The sequence below is a fragment of the Capra hircus genome, chromosome 10, assembly GCF_001704415.2.
Source record: "Capra hircus breed San Clemente chromosome 10, ASM170441v1, whole genome shotgun sequence".
NCBI classification, from domain to species: domain Eukaryota; kingdom Metazoa; phylum Chordata; class Mammalia; order Artiodactyla; family Bovidae; genus Capra; species Capra hircus.
In genome coordinates this window covers 14,080,394-14,108,244 of record NC_030817.1, presented here as the reverse complement: position 1 = coordinate 14,108,244, position 27,851 = coordinate 14,080,394, and the positions used below count along the sequence as shown (strand labels likewise).

The window sequence follows — 27,851 nt, the reverse complement described above, 5'->3', positions numbered from 1 at the left end:
TATTTATGCAATGGAATACTACTCAGCAAGAAAAAAAGAATAAACTGTTGATACATGTAAGAACACGATGGATCTCAGAAAAATTGTGTTGAGGGAAAAAGACTAGGTAAAAAAAAAACATGTGATTCCACTTATATAAAACTCTACAAAATTCTAGGCTATACTGATAGAAAGCAGATGAGTGGTTTTCTGGAGATGGGAGGTATGTGGAGGGATGGGACTGGAATTATCAAGGGAAATCAAAGCTTTTGGGGGTGATGGAAATGTTTAACTAGCTTGATTATGGTGATGGATTCATAAGTGTATGCATATGTCAAAATTATCAGGTCATACATTTTAAATATGTGTAGTTTATTGTGTCAAAATATCTCAGTGAGGCTGTGAAACAAACAATGAGAGTAATGAATTATCCACTGAAAAAATTTAGAAATCCAAGAGTCCATACTGATATAAATAAACAAATGAATAAATTGAAATTTCAGTAAAGAACTGGCTATTTATATAATTTGAAATGACTTCCCCATACAGTACTTAATTATAAAAAGAAAACAAATAAGTGAGAAGGTTAGGTGGGTAACCATCAAAATTAATGTTGCCTGTAGGGAGACAAATCAGAATTGTGCACTGTATGATAGGTTGTAATAAGAACAGAACCTATTTATAAATTGGGCTCAATTCACACTTTTTTTAAAAAAAGAATTTTTGCATTTGTGTTCGCTATGAATATTGGTATATAGCTTCTTTCTCCCCCGTATATTTTCTGTCTTGTTTTGATATTGGTATTGGTTTCATAGAATGGATTAGGAGGTATTCTATCTTCAGTTTTCTGGAAGAACAATATTTTTTCCTTAAGTGGTGTCCTTCAGCTCTGACACCATCTTGAGTCAGAGTTTTTTTGTCTGTTGCATACATAGTCATTCCAGCTTTATTTTAATTGATATTGGCATGGTATATCCTTTTCCATCCTTTTCATTTAACCTGTTTGTGTTTTAATATTGAGGACAGTTTCTTATAGATAACATATACTTGACTCTTTCTTTTTTGTCCAGTTTGACAATCTCTGACTTTTAATTTGGGTGTTTAGACCACCTCATGCGAAGAGTTGACTCACTGGAAAAGACTCTGATGCTGGGAGGGATTGGGGGCAGGAGGAGAAGGGGACGACAGAGGATGAGATGGCTGGATGGCATCACTGACGCGATGGTTGTGAGTCTGAGTGAACTCCGGGGGTTGGTGATGGACAGGGAGGCCTGGCATGCTGTGATTCATGGGGTCACAAAGAGTCGGACACGACTGAGCGTCTGGACTGAACTGAACTGAGACCACTTATATTTGATGAGATTATTGACATGGTTAGATTTACATCTTTCACCTTGTTACTTGTGTTTTTCTTGTCCTATTTATGCTTTATTTGTTTTCTCTCATGCCTTCTTTTGGATTGAATTTTTTTCATGGTTGCATTTTTGTCTCCTTTGTTGGCTTATGAACTAGAGTTCTTTTTATTATTTTAGTGATTGCATCAGTTTATGGCATACATCTTTAACTTGTCATAGTCTACATACAAGTGACATTGTACTACTTCACAGAGTAATGTAAAGAATCTTATAATAATATACTTTAATTTCTTTCTTTCCACCCTTTATGCTATTGTAATACATTTTGCTTTTACATATGCTATAAAGTTCATATCATACTCTTTATGTACTAAAAAAGAAGTCTTGTACCTTCCTCTATGAAGTTTCTATTTCTCATCTCTTTGTTCCTTTATATATCAGTAGATTCATACTTATTTCTGGTATCATTTTCATTGTGCCTGAAGGATATCTTTTAACATTTCTTGTTGTGTAGGGAGATGAATTCTATCAGCTTTTATACATCTTAAAGAGCTTTTAGTTTACCTTTGGTTTTAAGAGATGTTTTTGCTGGGTATAGAGTTCCAGATTTTCTTTCAGTGCTTTCAGAGATGTTCCTCCACTAGCTTCTGCTTATATTGTTCCCAGCGAGAGATCTGCTGCCATTCCTATCTTTGTTCCTTTCTCTATAATGTGTCTTTTTTCCTCTGGATACTTTCAGGATTTTCTCTTAATCACTGATTTTGAACAAGTTCATTATGCAGTTTTCTTTCTTTCTTATGCTTGGGGCTTATTGAGATTCTTGGATCTATTGGTTTATAACTTTTTAAAAATCAAATTTGAAAAATTTCAGGTATTATTTCTTTAAGTATTTTTTCTCCCATTCTCTCCCTGACCTCTCTTTTGCGGATTCCAACATTCCAGTGTTTATAAGATTGCGTGAAGTTGTCCCATAGATCACTGCTGCTCTTTTCATTAAAGTTTTTTATTTTTGTTTCATTTTGAATAGTTTCTATTACTAGGACTTGAGCTAGTAAAGTAATGCTCAAAATTCTCCAAGCCAGGCTTCAGCAATACGTGAACCGTGAACTTCCTGATGTTCAAGCTGGTTTTAGAAAAGGCAGAGGAACCAGAGATCAAATTGCCAACATCCACTGGATCATGGAAAAAGCAAGAGAGTTCCAGAAAAACATCTCTTTCTGCTTGATTGACTATGCCAAAGCCTTTGACTGTGTGGATCACAATAAACTGTGGAAAATTCTGAAAGAGATGGGAATACCAGACCACCTGATCTGCCTCTTGAGAAATCTGTATGCAGGAAGCAACAGTTAGAACTGGACATGGAACGACAGACTGGTTCCAAATAGGAAAAGGAGTACGTCAAGGCTGTATATTGTCACCCTGCTTATTTAACTTCTATGCAGAGTACATCATGAGAAAAACGGGACTGGAAGAAACACAAGCTGGAATCAAGATTGCCGGGAGAAATATCAATAACCTCAGATATGCAGAGGACACCACCCTGGTGGCAGAAAGTGAAGAGGAACTAAAAAGCCTCTTGATGAAAGTGAAAGAGAGTGAAAAAGTTGGCTTAAAGCTCAACATTCAGAAAACGAAGATCATGGCATCCGGTCCCATCACTTCATGGGAAATAGATGGGGAAACAGTGGAAACAGTGTAAGACTTTATTTTTGGGGGCTCCAAAATCACTGCAGATGGTGACTGCAGCCATGAAATTAAAAGATGCTTACTCCTTGGAAGAAAAGTTATGACCAACCTAGATAGCATATTCAAAAGCAGAGACATTACTTTGCCGACTAAGTTCCGTCTAGTCAAGGCTATGATTTTTCCAGTAGTCATGTATGGATTTGAGAGTTGGACTGTGAAGAAGGCTGAGCGCCAAAGAATTGATGCGTTTGAACTGTGGTGTTGGAGAAGACTCTTGAGAGTCCCTTGGACTGCAAGGAGATCCAACCAGTCCATTCTGAAGGAGATCAACCCTGGGATTTCTTTGGAAGGAATGATGCTAAAGCTGAAACTCCATTACTTTGGCCACCTCATGTGAAGAGTTGACTCATTGGAGAAGACTCTGATGCTGGGAGGGATTGGGGGCAGGAGGAGAAGGGGACGACTGAGGATGAGATGGCTAGATGGTGTCACCTACTCGATGGACACAACTCTGAGTGAACCCCGGGAGTTGGTGATGGACAGGGAGGCCTGGCGTGCTGCAATTCATGGGGTCGCAAAGAGTCGGACACGACTGAGTGACTCAACTGAACTGAACTGAGGTTCACTAACCTTTCTTCTACAATATCTAATCATCCATTTATCCTGCCCAGTGTATTTTTTTGACGGGGAGTGTTGCAAGGCATGTGGGATAGAACCTGCATCCCCCTGCAGTGGAATTGCAGAGACTTAACCACTGAATCACCAGGGAAGCATCATCCAGAGTATTTTTCATATAAAAAATTACAGTCTCTACAAGTTTCATTTGGATCTCATTCTTTTTTTTAATATTGTCCCTGCCTCTGCTTAACATTTTTTTTAATAAATTTTTTTAAAGTTTTTATTTTTACTGTATTTTACTTTACAATACTGTATTGGTTTTGCCATACATTGACATGACATTTTGAACATATGAAATACAGTTATAACAATCATCCTCTTTTATTAATACAGGTTTCAGTTTTGAGTTGGTTTTGATTGATTGATTTTTTTCTTTCTCATAATGTGTTGTATTTTTCTGTTTCTTTAAATACCTGGTAAATATTTTATTAGGTGCTAGACATTGCAATTTTGTCTTTTTGGGTACTAGATATATTTGTATTTTTATAAATGTTCTAAAGCTTTGTTCTGGGACACAGTTAAGTTACTTGGAGCCAGTGTGATTTTTTTCAAGTCTTTTAGTATTTATTGCTTGGGAATGGAATGGTGTTTAGTTTGGGATATTCCCTTCTGGGTATTATAGCAAATGCCTCAAGAATTGTGAGATTTTCTAGTCCAGCTAGTGGAAATAGACCTATATGGACACACAGGGTACTGCTAACCCTAGTCTTTTGTGGATATTATCTTTCTGGCTCATGTAGTTTTCTTGTGTGTATATGCTGACTGTTACTCAACCAGATACATGAGGCAGACCGTAGGCAGCTCTTCAGAGTTCCTTTTTCGTATGGCTCTCTGCTCTCCAGTACTCTGCCCTGTGAACTCTAGCTGCTGTGGTCTTCCTGGACTCTCAGCTCTGTGTCTTCAGCTCAGAGTCTTCTGGGTGCTGCCTGGCTCCCCTTTCCCTGCGCTGTGGCCTGGAAACCCTCAATGCTGTGAATTCGGGCAACCATAGGTTCACTGTGTATGCCTCGCATCTCTCAGGAATCACTCCCCTTCCTTTCCTGATGTCCAGTTTTTATTACTTGAGACTAGGAAGGTAATTTTGGCCCCCGTTTGGAAAGAGATGTTAAGGATGACATCAAGATTGTGGCTTCAGCAACTTCAAGTTTAGAGTTGCAGTTTAACCAGGATCTACCTGACAGGTAGTCAGTCAGAGGAGGGACAGAGGATGCTGCTAAGGGGTAGGATTAAATCTGTGGTCAAGCTTCTTCAAAACTTTTAAAAACTGCAACTTGTTTTCCCCCCTCCCTTCCCCCCCGCCACAAGACATGATGAGTTTTACTTTGTTCATTAAAAGCTTAAAACGAAGGGTGACATCCAGAAAAGAGACTTTGGAGACCATCCTGGCTTGATTTCTTGGGGATGAAGGGGGAGTTGCAATTCCATTTTCATGATGAAAAACACACATGTGGATCATAGCACCCTGCAAAATTGGAGAAACAGTGCTGGATTCTTCACCGAGCTGATCCAGTCTGTGTGGTAGAGAATTTGGGGCTGGACTTCTATTTCTAGAAGATGTTGAAGAAGAGAATATTTTTTTTTTAAATTCTCCTCTATTATTGATATAATAAATATTAGTTTTAGGAAATTTGAGGAATACAGAGAGACCTATAAAGAAAAGTACTCTTGTAACCTCACTGCCCAGAGATCTTGGAATGTCAGTGCATTTCCTTTGGGTGTTGAGTCTTTGATTGGAAGAATCTGTCAAGAGGCTTGTGTGCTTTGGGGCCTGTCTGTGACCTTCTCTTGTACCATCTCTTCCTGTGATGTGTGGGGTTGTATGTGTGTCTGTCTCTTTCATCTGTGTCTCACACTCAAATCCTGAAACCCCATTGCAGATACTGCCCAATCGCCCAGTTCTGATGGGGGAGCCCTACTGATTCAGGCTGGCTTTGGTACTTTTCCTCCCTACTCTTCGGGATTTAGGCATGAGTAAAGGATTGCCCTCCTTGGGCCTTTGCTCCATCCCTCCCAATCAATAATTAATCAGTACTGAGTTGATTTTATTAGCTATTCACTGTCCACTCCCCCCTCCCCCCAAATCCCAACCCAAGCTGGCTAATGACAATGCTTTTAATTAATATGAGGCAGATTAAAGCTCATTACAACAAGGTTATTGGTAATGAGATCATCATAAGGCAAGTTATTGAGCTGGGAGTGAAAATGAAGTTGGAGGAGGGGCAGAGAGATGGTGCCAGCTGTTCCTGCCCTGTTTTGGCAGGAATGGAACCGGGAGTGTGGGAACTCTGCAATGAGGACACGCTGCAGCGACACACACCCAACCAGCTCATGAAACCAGGTGCTGGGTAAGAGCAGGCCTCGGGGCCAGTGAGCAAATGGGTGCACAGTGATTAGGGCAGTAACGTGTGTTGAGAAGCCAGCACTGGTGTATTCAATTAAGAATGTGCAGATTATGACCGGCTGAGTGGGGGGCACAAGCCACCCACACGGGGTCCACAGACAGCTCTCTTGGCATCCAAGCTCCCACTGGGGAAGTGAAACTCACTGGGCTGTTTTGATTGAAGGTGCGGTTTAAACACATCCACCCGGAGGAAATAGAGTCACAAGATTTATTATTACAGATCCCAGAAGCAGAGATGCTCAGTGAGCAGGAGAAGGGCGGTCCTCCATCCCAAGTCACCAGCAAGCAGGAGATGAATGCTCAAAGAGGGACTTTGCACTAAGCCAGCAGTTTCTTGAAATTCTGAATGAGCCCTGCCTTCTGATCCTAAGGGACAATGGTATTGCAGGAGCTGAGCTGGAAAGGGACCCTGGAGATCAGAATGCCTGCTCTGTTATTCAGCATTTATGTCTTTTGACCTTCAAAGAGCATTTACATTTTTTTGGTGAGTGGAATATCCCTCATCCCCATATTACTGTGTGTGTGTGTTTATTTAAGATGCTGGTTGAAATATGGGAGCCATTTGCAGTGGATGCTGATTCAGTTGCATGGATGATGGTTTTGTGTGTGTATGACCCATGGTTGTCATCAGTCTACACTTACAGCTCATCATGGCTTGCCCTGGGGTACACAGAGTCTACAAGGGACACACGTGGTCTCTGTTCCCAATGGCTGGTGTGCCAGGTAACCAGAGAGTCAGAGGTAGACGAGCCTTCCTGGGCTTGTGTGACCAGAGAGGGCTCCCTGCACTGCCCAGACAGTCTGAAGGTGACCTTTACTTTGTGCCAGAAGACACCCTACCTGGGACTGGCTCAGGACACAGGAGGGAGACAACAGAGCCCTGGCTCTGCTCCCTGGTAGAAGGCCTTGTTGGTGTGAGGCTAATGCTTTCTGAGTTCTTCCAGTAGCCGAGAGAAATGCAGATGTGAGTCTAGTCTATAAAAAATGGTGGAGCAGGTCTTACACACACACACACACACACACAGGTGTGTTGTGTTTTTCTCTTGACCTGAAATGCTCTCCTTTTTAATCCTAATCTATTCACATTCAATTGCAGGGATTGTATCAGCCAGGGACCAGTCCTACCTGTAATTTATTTTATTAAAAAATATTTATTTATTAAAAAATTTTATTTAATTATTGGTTGCACCACACAGCATGTGGTATCTAGACCCCTGACCAGGGACTGAACCTGTGTCCTGTGCATTGGAAGGCAGAATCCCAATCACTGGACCACCCAGGGAAGTTCCAATAATTATATTTGGCTGCTCTGGGTCTTAACTGCAGCATGCGAGATCTTTCAGTTGTGGTATATGGGATCTGGTTCCCCGACGAGGGATTGAACCCAGGCCCCTTGCATGGGGATCTTGGAGTCTCAGCCACTGGGCCACCAGAGATGTCCCCATATTTGTAATTTAAATGTGAAAATGTATTAATTAGGAAAAGGTAGTTAACTCCTAAAAGCAGTAGTAGAAGAATCTAAGGGGACAGAGGTAGTAAATGCATAAAGCACCTGCTCCCTCTAGGATCAGGGTGGTGAACAGGAACAGACCTGAAGTCTTGACTGGGGGCCTCCAAGGCCGGGATCCCAGGCTGCCCTGGAGACAAGGAGGCATGGGCCATGTCACAGCCTGCCCTGTGGCAGAGAGATTTGTAGAAGACGACCTAGAACTAGTGTGTGGGAGCTGCCTGCTGGGCCGTCAGAGCACTTGCTGGAGTGTATGGGCCTGAGTTGGTCCACAGAAGGGGTCCACTAGGTAGTGAGGGTGGGCTGGTCCATGAGGGCCACCGGAAGGGTTCCCCTCAAGCCCCTGTCCCACTGGCTGATGAGCTGGAAGCCGCCCAGTGGGGATGGTAGGGCGCCTCCTTGTGCCGCTGCGGTCTTGCAATGTCCACTCCTGCCCCCAAGCCCCACTGTTGACCAAGCCTAATAGTGACCCATCAGACACAGGAGAAATGGCACAGGGTCACTGCAGTATCACAGCATGTGGCAAGGAAGGGTGGGTTGGCAGGGCCTAAGGACAGCCTCCAAGTGCCTGGGGTCCGGGGCATCCCTTTGCTGTAGACGGAGCGGGTAGGTGGGCTCCCTGGCTGCTGGGACCAGGGTATTTGGGGCTGCAGTATTCTCTTTTTAATTCTTAAGGGAACAGTTTTCTGTGTGGTTCACTTGGCAACTAATCATGTAGAATCTTTGAACGTTTCTTCCGTCTTTGTTGCCTAGCGTTATTTAACTCTTCACCTGGTTTCTTGCCTCCAACACTCTCTTAATTATGTCAGCATCCTTCGTAGCACTTGAGAGCATCAGTTCAGTTCAGTCGCTCAGTCGTGCCTGACTCTCTGCAACCCCATGAATCGCAGCACGCCAGGCCTCCCTGTCCATCACCATCTCCCAGAGTTCACTCAAACTCACGTCCATCGAGTCGGTGATGCCATCCAGCCATCTCATCCTCTGTTGTCCCCTTCTCTTCCTGCCCCCAATCCCTCCCAGCATCAGAGTCTTTTCCAATGAGTCAGCTCTTCGCATGAGGTGGCCAAAGTACTGGAGTTTCAGCTTTAGCATCATTCCTTCCAAAGAACACCCAGGGCTGATCTCCTTTAGAATGGACTGGTTGGATCTCCTTGCAGTCCAAGGGACTCTCAAGAGTCTTCTCCAACACCACAGTTCAAAAGCATCAATTCTTCGGCACTCAGCGTTCTTCACAGTCCAACTCTCGCATAAGTCCATCATAAATATTCACTCTCCTGGTTGACTTACGGGAGGAAGAGGGTACCAGGTTCCCGCAGAGCCCTGGGCCTCCCTTGTCTTCTGTTTGTGCCCATGGCTCCATCCTGCTCAGGAACTATAGCTCCAGGAAGGCAGGACCCTCAAAATCCCAAGGTCCTCAGCAGAGTTGGGGTGGTGACTGGGGATGTGCAGCCTGGGGGCGCGTGGGGGCCACATCCCACTCCAGAGGGATAGGTGGGCATCAGGCAGGGAGTTAAGGCTGGCCTGTCTTGTACCGCCTGGCCTGCCACCCACTCTATGTGCCTAATGCCCCATTGTGAAGTTTTCTTCCAGTTAACAGGAGATCCCTGCTAAAGTCTGCTGAGTTAAAGAGCCCTAGGATTGAAGTGCTTTCTAGACCTTCCTTTGACATTTATTAGCTTTTTTTTATAATCAAAACATCTGAGTTTCTTGTCCTTAAAGATACCTATACTCACCTCCCTAAATTGCTGGAAGGATTAAAAAAATAATGACTTCAGCATCTTTGAAAATTGTAGACCTCCAAACAAACAGACAGTATCATTAGTATGGCTGAGGGTGGGTGGCAAATGTGTGAACTTAGCGTACCCTTGAATGAATCATAAGTGGATCAGAACTAGTTGAAAACCTTACACATGCTTGTTTCCGTGGGAGTGGGACTCAGACCAGGTAAGTTTTGAAGGAAAGGTGATCAGAAGTGTCGGGCCACGTTGGGCCATGTCTGGAGGCTGGCTGCAGTTGGAGGTTGAAATTGACTGGTCTGGATACCAGGAGACTGAAGGTGAATGATGGTGTGTGTGTGTGTGTGTGTATGTGTGTGTGTACGTACCAGGAGACTGAAGGTGAATGATGGAGTGTCTGTGTATGTACCAGGAGGCTGAAGGTGAATGATGGGGGGTGTGTGTGTGTACCAGGAGACTGAAGGTGAATGATGGTGTGTGTGTGTGTGTACCAGGAGACTGAAGCTGAATGATGGTGTGTGTGTGTGTACCAGGAGACTGAAGGTGAATGATGGTGTGTGTGTGTGTGTGTGTGTGTACCAGGAGACTGAAGGTGAATGATGGTGTGTGTGTGTGTGTGTGTACCAGGAGACTGAAGGTGAATGATGGTGTGTGTGTGTGTGTGTGTGTACCAGGAGACTGAAGGTGAATGATGGGGTATGTGTGTGTGTACCAGAAGACTGAAGGTGAATGATGGGGTGTCTGTGTGTGTGTGTACCAGGAGACTGAAGGTGAATGATGGGGTGTGTGTGTGTGTATGTGTGTGTGTGTGTACCTGAAGACTGAAGGTGAATGATGGGGTGTGTGTGTGTGTGTGTGTGTGTGTGTGTGTGTACCAGGAGACTGAAGGTGAATGATGGAGTGTCTGTGTGTGTGTGTGTACCTGGAGACTGAAGGTGAATGATGGGGGTGTGTGTGTGTGTGTGTGTGTGTGTGTGTGTGTGTGTACCTGGAGACTGAAGGTGAATGATGGTGTGTGTGTGTGTGTGTGTGTGTGTGTGTACACCAGGAGACTGAAGGTGAATGATGGGGTGTGTGTGTGTGTACCAGGAGACTGAAGGTGATTGATGGGGGGTGTGTGTGTGTGTGTACCAGGAGACTGAAGGTGAATGATGGAGTGTCTGTGTGTGTGTGTGTACCTGGAGACTGAAGGTGAATGATGGGGTGTGTGTGTGTGTGTGTGTGTGTACCTGGAGACTGAAGGTGAATGATGGGGTGTGTGTGTGTGTGTGTGTGTGTACCAGGAGACTGAAGGTGAATGATGGGGTGTGTGTGTGTGTACCAGGAGACTGAAGGTGATTGATGGGGGGTGTGTGTGTGTGTGTACCAGGAGACTGAAGGTGAATGATGGGGTGTGTGTGTGTACCAGGAGACTGAAGGTGAATGATGGGATGTGTGTGTGTGTGTGTGTGTGTGTGTGTGTGTGTGTACCAGGAGACTGAAGGTGAATGATGGGGGGTGTGTGTGTACCAGGAGACTGAAGGTGAATGATGGGGTGTGTGTGTGTGTACCAGGAGACTGAAGGTGAATGATGGGGTGTGTGTGTGTGTACCAGGAGACTGAAGGTGAATGATGGAGTGTGTGCACGTGCACGTACATGTGCACTGGGGGGTGAAGCAGGGTGTCCAAGCAGAGCGAGCAGGAAAAGAGAAGAGCGCCCAGTGGGCAGTGAGCACTCACGCCTTTCTGGCCCCCTCTGTCTCCCTGCAGGTGCACCTCCGCTCTGCCAGGCGCCTCTGTGAGCTCTGCTGTGCCAACCGGGGCACGTTCATCAAGGTGGGCCAGCACCTGGGGGCTCTGGACTACCTGCTGCCGGAGGAGTACACCAGCACGCTGAAGGTGCTACACAGCCAGGCCCCGCAGAGCAGCATGAAGGAAGTCCGCCAGGTCATCCGCGAGGACCTGGGCAAAGAGGTACCTGCCTCTACTTGGAGGGGTGGGTCCCTTCCTGTACAATGTGTTTCCAGAAAGACCCTGCAGAGTTCTTGGCTTGGCCCCAGGCCCTGGGGATCCAACAGAGGTGGGGAGCATGGAAACTTTCAGTGTGAAATCAGGGAGGTTAGAAGGAACGTGAGTGGCCCTCAGTAAAAAATATTACTTGGACCATATGAAATAGTTGATATGTTTAGACTGTTTTTGACCTGTAACCTAGTACAATTCATATACCCCAATCTAATAGCTGCTGTCAGTTGTTGAGAGTTTACTATGTGCTCCAAGCTCTGTTGTTTCCCACATGTTATTTCATTTAGTTCTTATGACAAACCTACAAGACACGTACTATCAATAAGCCTGTTTGGTGGATGAGGGGTGGAGGCTTAGCGTGATCAAGTAGAGCGTCCAAGGGGACTGTTAGTACATGGTTCCGGCACCCTGCTCTATCAGTGAGCTGTCCTAATCATTCAGTGCAGTGACTTCTGGGACATTGCTGGGCCTCTGCTTGATTGCCTCCAGCGACAGGAAGCTTATTCTTTTACGGGCTGCCTGATGTGGTCTGTTCTATTATCAGTCATTTCTAATTGTAATAAGTGCTTCCTCCTAAGGGCTGATGCCTGCTTCCCCAAACGTTCCTGATCTTCATTCTGACCCTGGAGCCACAGACAAAGGGGCTGAGGGCCATTCTGTACGTGGCCCTGGTCATGCTCCTTTGGACTCACGCCAGTGACCTGCGGGATGTGTGGAACCCAGACTGGGCCCAGTGGTGTGGATCCTTGTTGGCCTGATCCACTCATCGTGATTCTGGGGTGGGGGTGGTTGGAATAGCCATCTGCAAGGATCTACAGAGCAGGCCCAGGCTTACAGACTATGTGCTAGAATTTCATGGTACCGACGAGAACTCTGTTCAGTAAAGCTTTTCTCTCTTCGCCTATTACTACATTTGAAATTCTTTTTTAAAGAAATTATTTGTATTTCTTTATCCCCTTTTTTAATTAAAAAAAAATTTTTTTTTTGGTCTATGAAGCAGAGCATATGGGATCTTAGTTCCCTAACCAGGGATCAAACCCATACCCTCTGCATTAGAAGTATGGAGTGTTAGCCCCTGGTCCACCAGGTAAGTCCCAGCAATTCTCCTCTTAGAGAGAGAATCCTCTGGATCTTCTAGGATTTTTCTGAGCAAAATAATCTTAAATGTCAAGCCTAGATCAGCTGACGCCTTTCCTGAAATTATTTTATTACCTCTGATACTTCCCAATTTCCCCAAATAAAATCTTTAGCTGGGCTTTCGAGGTCCACCCCGTCCACTTTCAGCTTGCCATGGTCTCCATCTTCCTGGACTCTCTTTACCCCACCCTCTCCCGGTCAGTCATTCCTTGTGTTCCTAGGCCACTGGCTCATCTGTCTGTCTATCTACCAAATGCCAGGCACTGTGCCAGATGCTGGGGGTCCTGGCCAAATCCCAGCTCTCCCGTGAAGTCTTCTCTGACCCTCTGCACACCTTTGCTCCCTCCGCTTGTGCTTCTCGTGGGCTGGTTAGTTGTGTCTAGGTGGTTTCACCACAAGTTGTGAAGTCTAGGGATGAACACCACGGTGGTCCTTTTATTCCTGTCTGCAGTTCCAGAATAGTACACGGTGTATCGGGGGCGCGGGTGTTTGTTTAATGAACCAATGACTGATCGGTGACAGTTTCCTTCGGCCACTGCGAGCCAGGCAGAGAGTTGGGGCAGAGGTTCATAAAGCTCAGTTCTGTTCCTGCTGATCTGCGCGCAGCTGGCCCTGACTGTCGGTCCCTTAATGTAGAGGGGGCATCACATGCCTGGCATCCCTCCAGAGATGCCCCACTCCTCACTGATGGCCTGGCCTGGCCTGGCCTGGCCCTGTTATCTGACTCTCTGAGAGAGGGGTGGGCACTGGATCACACAGGAGGGCTCCTTTCTCCTGGGTCCTGGTGCCCACAAGTTTTTTTTGTTTGTGCCTTCCAAGAGCCTGTCTCCCCAGTCCTGTGTAAGTTCTGTAATCGAATCCCACTGGCCTCCGAAGTCAAATTCCCTGGGGGTTCTCAGTCCCTTTGGCCAGATCCCCAGGTTGGGAAATCTGCTGTAGGTCCTAGAACTTTCTCAGCAGCGCGAGAATTTATTTGGTATAATGGTTCTGAGCATAGACACCTCTGTGGCCTTACTTCCTATGGAGGAACATCTCCTCCAAGGGGATGGGGCGGGGGTGGAAGATTGAGTGAAGAGCAGACCTGATTTAGGGCTGAGTCAGGAGCAGGCCACAGGCTGGGCAGAGCGGGGTGAGGACGGCGGGGCCGCAGGCTGAGGGGATGGCAGCGGCGTGGCTCAGCCCTCGCGTGCCCATGCTTCTTGCCAAGACAGTTGGCCTCCTGCTTCCTACAGCATTGAGGCACCCCCAGATGAACACTAAATAAGTCACTGTAATAGCAGTGTGAAGTGCACCATTGCTGGGCACTGTGGCAGCTCAGTGGGGGCGGAGGCAGGGAGAGAAGGCAGCAGCTTAACCCTTGGAGCTGGAGGGGGAGGCGAGAGCAGGGCAGCGGCTTTCCTGCAGGCCAGGGTGGAGCGAGACGGGACGCTCAGGGCATCAGCAGTCACGGTGTGCCCGCCCGCCCAGCCGGCTGCAGGGTGTCTGGGGTTGGGAGACGCTGCCTGCTTCTTCACGGCCCCTTGTCTTAGCAACCGCCCAGCCAAGCCATCCTGAGCATGGTGGCCTGTGTCTCCTGTCCCAGAGCTGGTCTTGAGCCAGCTGAGAGGGAGACTAATGTCAAGGCCATGGTTTGGAGGGGGCGCCCCTCCTGGCTGGGAAGCTCAGAAGCCTCGAGGTTCTTACCCCGGCGCAGACACGCAGTCAAAGTCTTGCCTCACCCCTTCCTCCCCCTCCCTCCCGGGAGGATGGCATTTGTTCCCGGTGACACACTTTTTCAGCGTGTGGGAAGCAGGGTAGGTGGGTGTGGGGAGTCAGGGCGGGGAAAGTCACTCATTCTGCCCTTCCCTCCTCCCCCAGCCCCTCCCGTGATGTTTCTTGGGGAGCAGCCCTCCCTGCCACCTCCCCCTCCGCCCACCCAGGAAGCTGTTTGAGCCGGCACCACGCCTGCCGCGGGACCCTGCATTTCATCCCTGGTTCCAGGAGCGGTTAAAGGAAGCCGAGTCTGCCGTGCATCACTGTCGTCTTTCTAGGTGCGAGTCCTCGGGTGGACCCTGAGGTCACTTGGAGCTCAAAGGCTGCACGCGTGTTTAGTTGCTCGGTTGCTCTTTGCGGCCCCGCCAGGCTCCTCTGTCCGTGGAATTTTCCAGGCAAGACTACTTAAGTGGGTTGCCATTTCCTTTTCCAGGGAGGTCTTCCCGACCCAGGGTTGGAACCCGTGTCTCCTGCATTGGCAGGTGGATTCTTTACCACTGAGCCACCAGGGAAGCCCCAAAGATCAGTCATGTGGCTGCCCCTAAATCTCACACCGAGGAGAGGAGAGGGGTGGCCAGAGAGGAGCTGGAGGCTGCTGTGCCCCAGCCTTCCCTGACTGGCTCCGTGTCTGCCTCGTGAGCAGAGCCCTTAGCGCTCTCAGACTGATCCCTGTCCCTGGGGGATAGGGCTGGCCCTGAGGGGAGGTCCCCAGCGTGGGGCGTGAGGTGAGGTTGCAGCTCTTCTGGACTCTGTGATGTACGTTTGGTGTTAGATCAGTTCACATCCCTGGACAGCAGGCAGTGCCATCAGTGTCGAGGTGAGGGCAGGTGACGTGATCCTATTCCCAGCGTAGGGACTGGCCTCTTTCGGGAAGTGGGGTGCTGCTAGTGGGGGGACCACGTACCTAAGGGAGTGGCATGTGAGGGGTGGGACAAGGCCTCAGATCTTCGGATCTGGCCAGTGCTTTGTCTCCTCTGTAGCACAACTTCTGTTTGGCAGAAACCCTTTAGGAATCACTTTTTTGTGTCTGTGCCTTAGGAGTGTCTATCATTACCAAAAAGAAGCTTACTTTTTTCCTTTTATTTTGAATGTTAGGCTTATGTCTTGCACGATAGGTTGAGCAGTCAGCAGTCAGAGCTCTAGGAGGTGGAGTCATTGCTGCTGTCTGCAAAGTGACTTGGATCTGGAGTGGGTTTGGGGTTGGTCTCGGCCTTGGTCTCCTGACCGCCCTTGGGGCGGCGGGTCCAGGCGCAGTGCTGATCCTGACCAGCAGATGGCGCCTGAGCTTGAGCGTCAGGGAGGGCTGTTGAAGTCCTTCGGTCCTTCCTTACGGAGGGGAGCCCTGACGGCTGGATGAGACTCTGGTTCTTTCTACTCCTGGGCGTGGTCCCTGCTGTGGAGCGAGCCTGGGCTGACAGCTCTGCACCCTGAAGGGGGCAGACGCAAGCTTAAGTTACGAGACTGTTGACCACTCTGGGTCTCAGGAGCTCTTGGCGCTATGCTGGAGGACCTGGCCGGGTTCTCCGTGCTGACCACCATGGCATCCTACAGCTTCTTCATTTGGAGTAGGAGTTCTCTAAGGCCCCTGTAGGCTCTAACAGCATTCATTTCTGTGGTTCAACACCTTTTCCTTCACTATCCTCTATATATATATATATCTTCATTCTGTCTGTTGTCTAAGCAGCTGGTACTTAGAGGGAAAGGTACAGAGCTGGAAGTTGTAGCTACAGTCAAAGTGGGTAAAACCTTCCTTCTGGCCTGTGTAGTCTAGGGTCATCAGGAGTTACACCCATTGCTGTAATACCTGGTCCTGTGGGGAGAGAGAGATTACATTTGTGTGGATGGAAGCTTTTTGAAGCCCCTTGTGTCTCATCTAGGTTCTCAAAGATGGGTGGGGTTGGGGGAGGTGGAGGTTGGAGGAGGCGGTCACCAGTTAATGAAATGGGCCAAAGATGCAGGCAGTGGAAAGCATAAAACACAGGGAGGGAGTGCATGGTGAATAGTCTTGTTGACTGGTAGAGGCAGTTCAGGCTGGTGACTAGCGGGGCCGAGGTGTAAAGCTTGGGCTGAGGTTATGTTACGAAAGGTCTTTGGATGTTCTTTTCATAAGATGAGCCTGAAATAGGAGGGCTTGGAAAGGGACTCAACAAAGAGGGATGGAGTGGAGCTGAATTGCCTTAGTAACATGGGAGATGAGGTCATCTTTCACGGGTTAAGGAGGTGAGGCTGGAGGTTTGACGTGGGTGGAGAGCTTAGGGACAGGAGTTACAGTGGGACTCAGGAAGAGGTAAGGGAATTCTCAGCTGCACTGGTACAGTTATTTTTGGTTGCACACACACACACACACACACACACATCCCTCCCCAGTCCCGGAACACACATGGACAAGTCCAGTCTCCTTATAACACATTTCAGTGAGTGATCCAGTTTCTTCTGTTGTCCTGGAACATAGCTGTATCAGATGATGTTCTTTCCAACTCTGGAACTCAATGAAAAAACGGAAGTAAATGAGTTCAGGGGCTGGAGCTCAGAAACACCTTCTGAGGGGCCATGTTTGTGCTGGTGCTGAAGGCTTGGGGTTGGGCTTCTGTCCTCCGAAACACATTTTATCCGTCTTTTCTCCCCTGAGCTGTGGGGTGGGGTTTCTAGACTTGACCCGGTTTTGTAACCCCCTCGTGGCACCCAGGGACAAGTGCCCAGGTGTTTCTGAGAGACCATCTGACCCGAGTGGCTGTGCGAATGCAGACAAGAACCACTGCAATTCAGCTGGGGACGCACCCCTCACCGTTCCCCACGCACCTGCAGATACAGGTGGAGGGTGGCGTCTCAGGTGGCAGCAAAAGTTCAGAAAGGACGGAAGGAAGCCCTGCTCCCAAGAACATCATTCGTTCATCGAGCTTGGTGGGGGTGGCAGAGAGAAGGCCCTACTGACAGGAGGAGCAGCGGAGGCAAAAGCAGACGGGGAGGGGAGGGCAGAGCGCTCTTAGCCCGTGTGAGAGGTTCCTGGTGGGCGGAGCCCCAGGTGGGCACAGCGCAGAGACTGGGGCAGGGGCTTGGGCGGGCTCGGCGCCGGGGGAGGGGACTTGCAGAGGGAGTGGCCAGCTCTGGGGTGACCCTTATCATTTCTGCACGTTTGCACACACGACCTCTGCTGGCGTGCGGAGAACTTTGTGAGAACGAGGACAAGGCACCCCAGCTGGGTCTTGCTTTCACGTGGCCATCAGACTCTTATATTGAGCCTTTGAGGTGGGTAGGAGCCAGAAATTGCCTGTTGGCTTTATTGACCTCGTGACCAGGACTTCCTGGTGGCTCAGATGATAAAGTGTCTGCCTACAATGTGGGAGACCTGGGTTCAGTCCCTGGGTTGGGAAGATCTCCTGGAGAAGGCAATGGCAACGCACTCCAGCATTCTTGCCTGGAAAATCCCACGGACAGGGGAGCCTGGTAGGCTGCAGTCCATGGGGTCGCAAAGAGTTGGACACGAGTGAGCAACCTCACAACCTCAGATGAGCAACTTATCTTCTCTGTCCCTCAGGTTCCTCTTTAGTACAATGGAGTTAATAATGGTACCTTGCCTCCTCGGCTTGCTACAGGGATGAAATGAATCAGTGAACGTGGAGCATGGAGCCCACGCCTGGCACAGAGCAGGCGGCCAGCAAACACTAGCCACCGTTCCTGTGCTGTGCTGGATGCTCTCGGTGTGTGAGGAACCAAGGTCCTGAGGGACTTGAAACGGTGGAGTTGGGTCTTTAACCATGTTTTCTGATACAAGATTATGGTTCTCTGTCCCTGATGCTATTTTGTTAGAAGAATCGGCCTTTCCCTCCCTCTCCCCTCCCATTGGTACCCAGTGTTCCATCTACTGGCCAGCCGCAGCCCTCACTGGTAGAAGCCTCCCGCAGGCTGCCTTGGAGCCTGTCCCCCAGGCTTCTTGAGAGCCTCCCTCCACCCTGGGAGGCTGCCAGCGGCTCACTGGGCACTTTTCTGAGGCTACTCAGCAGCGCCTGGGGCGTGGTCTTGGACTGACTCCACAGATGAGATAGAGCCATGGGTGCCGGGGGTCAGGGAGCTGGTGGCTGTGTTGTGTCTAGTGATAGCTGACGGTGAACGATGTTGGATTCACGATCTCCGAAGAAGAAGATTTAGCTTCGGGACCAGGGACCAGGCTTGATCACTCCAGAGCTTTTGTGTAGCAGAGTTTTATTAAAGTGAAAAAGGGACAGAGAAAGCTTCTGACACAGACATCAGAAGGGGGGCGTGCCCCCCTCGCTAGTGTGAGCAAGGGAGCTGTATCCTTTTTTAATTGGTTATTACAATAAATCAAAAGAATTTTACCAGACCCACTCCCTTACTTATATTTTAGGATGACAGGGTTAGAACTGAACAGTCGGAAGATCCTACCAGACCCACTCCCATAATATACATTCTAAGATATCAGGCTGAGCGCCGAAGAATTGATGCTTTTGAACTGTGGTGTTGGAAAAGACTCTTGAGAGTCCCTTGGACTGCAAGGTGATCCAACCAGTCCATCCTAAAGGAGATCAGTCTTGAGTGTTCATTGGAAGGACTGATGTTGAAGCTGAAACTCCAATACTTTGGCCACCTGATGTGCAGAGCTGACTCATTTGAAAAGATCCTGATGCTGGGAAAGATTGAGGGCAGGAGGAGGAGGGAACGACAGAGGATGAGATGGTTGGATGGCATCACCGACTCAATGGACATGGGTTTGAGTAAACTCCGGGAGTTAGTGATGGACAGGGAGGTCTGGTGTGCTGCAGTCCATATGGTCACAAAGAGTCAGACACAACTGAGAGACTGAACTGAGCTGACTGAAGAGATCAGGATTAGTCAGAAGGTTTTCAGGAAGGAGAAACTGTCCTCAAGCAGGATACATTGTTGTTGTATAATCCCTAGTACAGAGTTTAAACTGAGTTGTATAATCATCCGTTCCAGGCTTAAAGAGGAGAAACTGTTTTATATGACTCAGACTAAGGAATGTATAGGAAAAAAAAAGTTTGTCCTTTCCTCCTCCTTGAGAGCCCCAGACCCCTCTCTCCTCCTCAGGGACCCCGGACTTCTCATCAACCTGCCTAGGAGTTGACTCTCTCACTAGGACCCCTTGTGCCTGCCTCACCTGAAGGATGGCAGCTGGACTCAACTTCCCTTGTCCTGGAGGAGTTGGGTATGGGATGAGTGATGAACATGCCCCTGGTTGAACTGGGCCTGGAGAAGAGCGTAGGGGACAGGCTGCAGGGGAATTGCGCCTGCCCTGGGGCCTGTGAAAGCTTTCCTCCTCGATGACAGCCGCCTCCGTAGTCCCGTGTTCGACCCATCTCCTCCCTGTGTATCTCTGACTTCCCTCATACTTTTGATGGAGCTCTCCTCTGTGTCAGCCCCTGGGGGTCCCCGCCCTCGGGGTTGAGGGGCTCCTGCCTGGTTCTCATACACCCGGGCGTGGGGCCGGGCCAGGGTGGGCTCGCCCTTTATACCACCCCCAGGGCTGCCCTGCTGGCCTGCAGCTGGGGACCACGTTGAGGGCTTCAGCTGTCTGTAGACCTGCTTCTCTTGGTCTTCAGCACAGCCTTGGAGTTTGTTTTGGCGTCTGGTTCCTTGTCTCCCCAGACAGCGCCCCGCCTCCCCCAGGCTACCGACGGAATGTTCTCGGAGGGGAGCAGAAGGCGCTCGAGTGCGGGCAGGACCGGGTGTGCCGAGGGGGAGACGACCCTCCCCGCCGCCTTGGGCTCCTCCAGCCTTCCCAGCAGCTCTCAATAAAAAACACATTTATATTAAAAAACATAATGAAAAATAGAAAAACATTTTTCCCCTGAATAATGCCGAACATCCAAAGGAGATTTTTATCAATTATGGGAGAGAGAGTTGGGCCATAAAATGGTAATTTAACGAGCGGGAGATGGATGGCGGGCAGCGTCCCTGTCAGCGGACGGACGCCCTTAGTCCCGGGGACCGGGGACCGCACCGCCTGCTCTCCCGCCGGTGCTGGGCCGGCCCGGGCCCGCGCCCCTTCCCTGGGCGGGGGCACCTGCCCGCCTCGGTGGACCCCTCCCGCCTGTGCACCGAGGCCCCGGCAGCGGGGCGCCTCCTCGCGCCCAGTCCTCCGTCCTCCGCAGCCTCACACAAGTGCCCCGACCGCTCGGGGGTCTCCCGTCGGCCCGCCTCTGCTCCTCAGGCCCGCCCTCTCGGCCCTCCGTGGTCCTCAGGCCTTCTCCTCCTCTAAGCTCCCACTCTCACCACCACCGCCGCCGCTGTGACAACAGCAACACCACACACACACAGAGACACGTAGACACACACACATAGACACAGATGGACACACACAGAGACATGTAGACAGACACACGCACAGACACAGATGAACACAAACGGATACACACACAGAGAGACACAGATGGACACACAGACACGCAGACACATGTAGACACACACACAGATGGACACACAGAAACATGCAGACACACACACATAGACACAGATGGACACACACAGACACACACCCAGATGGACACACACAGAGACACAGATGGACACACAGACACGCAGACACACACATAGACACACGCACAGATGGACACACAGAGAAACATGCAGACACACACATAGACACAGATGGACACACACAGACACACATTGACACACGCACAGATGGGCACACAGACACACACAGGTGGACACACAGACAGACACACACATACAGACACAGACACACACACAGTGTGGATGCCTGTGACACACACAGATGGACACAGACAGACACGCACATACCCTGTGAGTGCCTGTCAGGCATTGCTTTAAACTTTCACATGGATCAACTCACTTCTCACTAGAACCCTCTGAGATGGGTACTGGTATCACTCACTTCACAGCTGGGAAACTGAGGCACAGCGTCTGCTGAAGTGGTCCCCCGGGCCTCCCCAGGTACCCCCCCAGTCAGGATTAATGGCTCTTTGTGTTTCCCCCCTCCGTTGCTGCTCTTAGGCAGTTGTCTGTTGTGTTGAGATTGGTTGCCTCCCCATTTTGAATCCCTAGTGGGGCCTAGTGTGGGCTCTGCACATAGTAGGTGTTGTAATGTGGTTGGGTTGACTTCTGAGCTTCCAGATGCCCCTGTCCCCTTGAACAGGCTGGCCTTCTCTTTCAGCCTGGTGGTCTGGTTGTCTCAGAGGGCAGTTTATGTTCCCAGGATGGCAGGTCCCTTCCCCCTCGTCTTGGGGTTTCCTCAGGACGCTGTCCATGCCCAGCACACAGAAGGTGCTTAACAATGGGTTATAACATGCGCCGAGACACTCCATTGGAGGCAGGGCATCATGGCTCGGGGTTACGGGGCCTGGGGTTCTCAGGGAGACCAGCTCAGCCCGCCTCGGTCTTGGTCCCACTGTCCCCTGGGACGTTCCTGTACAAGCCTGTAGAGTGCTGTATGAGGGTGTGTCTGAGGCTATTTAAATGATGGGCTGATGGGAGGCCAGGGTTTGGCTTCTAGAAGGAGCAAAATGATCATTTCTGAGGCAGCATGGCATAAAGATTAATAAAACAGGCTCTGGATTCAGCAGGCCTTGCCCAGACCCTGAATCTATCATATTCTCACTGTATTGTTAGTTCTTTCTTTTTTAAAAAAATATTTATTTCATTCATTTATTGGGCTGCACCTAGTCTTAGTTGCGGCATGCGGGATCTAGTTCCCCGACCAGGGATGGAACCTGGGTCCCCTGCATTGGGAGCTCAGAGTCTTAGCCCTAGGCCCACCAGGGAAGTCCCTCATTGGTATTTTTTTTTTTTCCCTGAGCTTTAGTTTCCTCATCTGTAAACAGGAATGATAATAGAACCTTTGCATTAATAGGGCTGTGACGAGGATTGAAAGCTAGACCATCTAACGTGCAGCGCCCAGCTTATCGTGAGTCCCAGAAGCTGTTAGCTGTGGTTGTCGTGTGTGGGGAGGAGCACCCAGCCTCTCACCTGGGTGCTCGGATCTTCCTGGGGTTTGACAAATGCTGTATCTTCTCATTGAGCCCTCACTGACCAGAGGCAGCTGCTTTAGACAGCGGTTATCCCAGAGTGTCACTAACTCATGGGTTATATGGGTTTTGAAATCATCTTGTCCAAGCCTGTTTTTTTTTTTTTTTTTTTGCAGGTGAGGAAACTGAGGCTCAGAGAGGGGAAGTAGCTTGCCCAGAGTGGCACAGCTGCTTGGTGGTAAAGGCAGGAGTGGAACCCAGGTCTCCCGACCCCTGACCCAGGGCTCATCCTCCTGGACTTTCTGTTCAGGGCTGGAAGCTTTGTGCCCAGAAGGAGGGGGCTGGCATGGGAAACAAGGCCATTCTTGTTCTCAGCGAAACCCAGAGGGCCTCAGGTAGCTTCCACCCGGCTTGGGACTGTGGAGTACCCTGTGGACTTCGAGGAGGCTGGATGTCCCTAAGTTCACCCCCCAAGGGGATAAGATTCTGTTCTTTGTATCCTTCCGTCAGCCCCGTCTGTGGTTTGAGGCGATTCTACCTGTTTGCTCACCAGTTCGCCCTCAGCCCACAGGCCAGGCTTGGGGTGGTCCCCGTCCCTGGCATCTGGCATGTAGGGATGCCCACTTCCTCTGCTGAGCTGCCGTGCCCAAGCTGTTCTGTGAAGAGAGAGCCTCAGCTCATGGTGGCCCCACTCACGGCCTGATACTTTGCTTGCTCAGAAAATACAGGTTTGTTGAGTGACTGATAAGCTCTTACCTCTGTGTCAGCGCTATGGAGGATACAGAAAGTGTCAAAGCCACGTCCCTCCTTCCCACACCCCCAAAACCAGGCAGAGAGAACACTCCACAGGGGGCGTAATTAGTGAAAAATGAAGCGCTCAGCTGTGGGGCTGATGCAGGAGAAATTCAGGGCTCAGTTGGTAAAGAATCTGTCTGCAATGCAGGAAACCCCAGTTTGATTCCTGGGTCAGGAAGATCTGCTGGAGAAGGGATAGGCTACCCACTCCAGAATTCTTAGGCTTCCCTTGTGGCTCAGCTGGTAAAGAATCCCCCTGCAGTATGCAAGACCTGGGTTTGGATCCTGGGGTTGGGAAGATCCCTGGAGAAGGGATAGGCTACCCACTCCAGAATTCTTAGGCTTCCCTTGTGGCTCAGCTGGTAAAGAATCTCCCTGCAGTGTGCAAGACCTGGGTTTGATTCCTGGGGTTAGGAAGATCCCCTGGAGAAGGGAAAGGCTACCCACTCCAGTATTCTGGGCTGGAGAATTCCATGGACTGTACAGGGTCACAAAGAGTCAGACGTGACTGAGCGGCTTTCACTTTTCGCTTTGTGGGGCAAGTTCAGAAGGGGGTTCTTGGATGCGGGGGGCCGTGAACTGGCCCTCAGAGGATGAGGAAGATTTAAGGAGGGAGATATCAGAGCACGAGAAGCTGGGCGGTGCAGTGGCCAGGGCTGACCGCAGCTTGTTTCCCACTGAGAGCAGGCCAGGAGGGCTGGAATGACAGGGAGCTTGGCTGAGGGTCTGTTAGTTTGCAACAGCTGTTGTAATGAAGTACCACAGGTCAGGTGGCTTATACAACAGAAATCTGTTGTCATATAGTTCTGGTGGCTGGAAGTCCAAGATCCCAGCATCAGCAGGATGGCTCACCTGTGGGCATCAGGGAGGCCCTGTTGCATGCTTCTTCCCTCGCTTCTGGAGGTCTGCAGGCAGTCTGTGGATTTCCTTGGCTTATAGAAGCATCACCCCGATTTCTGCCTCACCCTCACCTGGCCTTCTCCCTGTGTGTGTGTGTGTGTGTGTATAGATCTCTGTGTCTGAATTTCCAGTTTTCATAAATGCAGTCCTGTTGGATCAGGGGGCCAGCCTGTGCCACCATGATCTCATCTCATCTCAACTAATTACATCTGCAAGGACCCTGTTTGCAAGCCAGTTCGTGTCCTAAGTGCTGGAGGCTAACATGGATATTTGGACACAAATCAATTCATTATGGGTAGTGTGTTGGCTGTGAGGATCAGAATCCCAGCTTGAACTAGCGGTGGCAGAAAGGCAGATGCTTGGCTCATGGAACCACATCTTAGCAAGAGTTGGAGTGGAACTGTGCCTTCTGGGCCCGGACTCTCCTCTCTGTCTCTCAACTTCTTCCTGAGTGACCTTCATGACCCTCATGAGTGAAGGTCAGCTTCACTCATGGTTCCCTCTATGACCACTGGCCACCAGCCTCTCTTGGCCTCACCTCTTCCCAGCTGTGGCCCCAGGAGAGACTCTCTGCCCCATTCTAGTTTCACTTTACAAAATAAAGTGTTCCCCATCATCTCCCTCCCCAGCTCAGGTCTATCTGGAACCTCAGACTGAGATGGAATTTTGCAGATGTAAGTAGGCAACCTGAGATGAGTTTATACTGGCTTAAGGTGGGCTGCAGTGACTGGTTTGTCCTTCTAAGAAGGCCATGAGACAGTGGGAGCAGAGATCTGAGTGATGTAATGATGATGAACTGAGAGCCTCAGAAGATTGTGGGATGCCAGCAGAAACCAAGAAGATGCAAGAAAGCATTCTCCCTTAGAACCTGCAGAGGGAATGCAGGCCTGCCATCACCTTGATTCCAGGCTTCTAGTCCCCAGAACCGTGAAACAATACATTCGTATTGTTCTAAGACCCCCAGTCAGTAGTGATTTGGTGTGGTAGTCCTGGGAAGCAAACACAGCATCCATTCCGTACAGACCAGTCACTGCGGTCAGAAGTGGTGGGTCTGTGAGATGTCACTCCCCCCGCCCCCACTCAAACCCCAATACAGTTGGGGTTGGGTGGAAGGAGCAAGGCACACAAAGGCATCAAGAAGAGGGGAAGACCAACAGAACCAGAGATGTTCATGTCAGCGGATGATAATGGTAGTTTCTGTGTATTTGGTGGTTGCTATGCAAATAGCTGTGAAAAGAAGAGAGGCGAAAAACAAATGAGAAAAGGAAAGATACAAGCATCTGAATGCAGAGTTCCAAAGAACAGCAAGAAGAGATAAGAAATCCTTCTTCAGCGATCAATGCAAAGAAATAGAGGAAAACAACAGAATGGGAAAGACTAGAGATCTCTTCAAGAAAATTAGAGATACCAAGGGAACATTTCATGCAAAGATGGGCTTGATAAAGGACAGAAATGGTATGGACCTAACAGAAGCAGAAGATATTAAGAAGAGGTGGCAAGAATACACGGAAGAACTGTACAGAAAGATCTTCACGACCCAGATAATCATGATGGTGTGATCACTCATCGAGAGCCAGACATCCTGGAATGTGAAGTCAAGTGGGCCTTAGAAAGCATCACTATGAACAAAGCCAGTAGAGGTGATGGAATTCCAGTTGAGCTGTTTCAAATCCTGAAAGATGATGCTGTGAACGTGCTGCATTCAATATGCCAGCAAATTTGGAAGACTCAGCAGTGGCCACAGGACTGGAAAAGGTCAGTTTTCATTCCAATTCCAAAGAAAGGCAATGCCAAAGAATGCTCAAACTACCACACCATTGCACTCATCTCACACGCTAGTAAAGGAATGCTCAAAATTCTCCAAGCCAGGGTTCAGCAATATGCGAACCGTGAACTTCCAGATGTTCAAGTTGGTTTTCGAAAAGGCAGAGAAACCAGAGATCAAATTGCCAACATCCACTGGATCATGGAAAAAGCAAGAGAGTTCCAGAAAAACATCTCTTTCTGCTTGATTGACTATGCCAAAGCCTTTGACTGTGTGGATCACAATAAACTGTGGAAAATTCTGAAAGAGATGGGAATACCAGACCACCTAACCTGCCTCTTGAGAAATCTGTATGCAGGTCAGGAAGCAACAGTTAGAACTGGATAGGGAACAACAGACTGGTTCCAAATAGGAAAAGGAGTACGTCAAGGCTGTATATTGTCACCCTGCTTATTTCACTTCTATGCAGAGTACATCATGAGAAATGCTGGACTGGAAGAAACATAAGCTGGAATCAAGATTGCTGGGAGAAATATCAATAACCTCAGATATGCAGATGACATCATCCTTATGGCAGAAAGTGAAGAGGAACTAAAAAGCCTCTTGATGAAAGTGAAAGTGGAGAGTGAAAAAATTGGCTTAAAGCTCAACATTCAGAAAACGAAGATCATGGCCTCTGGTCCCATCACTTCATGGGAAATAGATGGGGAAACAGTGGAAACAGTGTCAGATTTATTTTTTGGGGCTCCAAAATCACTGCAGATGGTGATTGCAGCCATGAAATTAAAAGACACTTACTCTTTGGAAGGAAAGTTATGACCAACCTAGACAGCATATTCAAAAGCAAAGACATTACTTTGCCGGCTAAGGTCTGTCTAGTCAAGGCTATGGTTTTTCCAGTGATCATGTATGGATGTGAGAGTTGGACTGTGAAGAAGGCTGAGCGCCGAAGAATTGATGCTTTTGAACTATGGTGTTGGAGAAGACTCTTGAGAGTCCCTTGGACTGCAAGGAGATCCAACCAGTTCATTCTGAAGGACATCAGCCCTGGGATTTCTTTGGAAGGAATGATGCTAAAGCTGAAGCTCCAGTACTTTGGCCACCTCATGCGAAGAGTTGACTCATTGGAAAAGACTCTGATGCTGGGAGGGATTGGGGGCAGGAGGAGAAGGGGATGACAGAGGATGAGATGGCTGGATGGCATCACTGACTCAATGGTTGTGAGTCTGAGTGAACTCTGGGAGTTGGTGATGGACAGGGAGGCCTGGCATGCTGTGATTCATGGGGTTGCAAAGAGTCGGACGCGACTAAGTGACTGAACTGAACTGATGCAGTACACCTTGGATGGATGTTTTATCGGTTTGGTTTCTAACCCTTACAGTCATCCTACAAGGATGGAAGGTTTTACCATTCCAGTTTTGCATATGAGGCCGCAGAGGCCCTAGGAGGTTGAGAAACAGCCAGAGTCACAAAGCTAAAGGAAGCGGAGGCAGGTTTTGAACTCTGTTGCCTAAGGCCCCGCCCCTCCTGCCTTCTAGCCGCTAGCCCTGCAGAGGAGCTGGTTCCTGGAGGGCATTAGAATAGGTGTTAGGGTGGGCTTGGATATGTACACTTCAGGGAGTGGCCCCAGGTTCCAGCTCTTAGGAGTAATGTTACATCAAATCAGCTAAGTGTGTGTGTGTGTGTGTGTGTGTGTGCACGTGTGTGCACGCGCGCGTGCGCGTGTGCATGCGGGGATGCGTATGCACATGTGTTATGCAAGCTCCCATGAGTAATGAAAAAACATTTCAGGCAGAGTCAGTCAACAGTGCAAGATGGATGGAGTGGCCCAAGGCAGGAACCTTGGGAGGGGGCGGGGAGGGGACTCTGTCCGTCATTCACGTCTGGCAGAGGTGAACTCTCCCTGATGTTTAATCGCTCAGTCATGTCTGACTCCTTGCGACCCCACGGACTCTAGCCCGCCAGACTCCTCTGTCCATGGAATCCTCCAGGCAAGAATACTGGAGTGGTTGCCATTCCCTTTTCCAGGGGATCTTCCTGACCCAGGGATCGAACCTGTGTCTCCTGCATTGGTAGGTGGATTCTTTACTGCTGAGCCACCAGCCTTTTTTAGCTGTCTCCTGGGGCTGAGGCGGGGCCACATTCTTCCCTCACCATCCCGTCCTCCTGCAGCTCCGAGCGAGTGCCCTCAGCTG

General features: G+C 49.2%; 1 protein-coding gene across 1 annotated transcript in view; it reads left to right on the top strand.

Moving 5' to 3' along the window:
- Positions 1-27,851, top strand: part of ADCK1 (aarF domain containing kinase 1) — a 137,358-nt gene that overhangs the window by 50,768 nt on the left and 58,739 nt on the right. Inside the window, exon 4 of the mRNA XM_018053911.1 lies at positions 11,092-11,295. Within this exon, the coding sequence (XP_017909400.1) occupies positions 11,092-11,295 (204 nt within the window). The remainder of the gene's footprint in view (positions 1-11,091; positions 11,296-27,851) is intronic.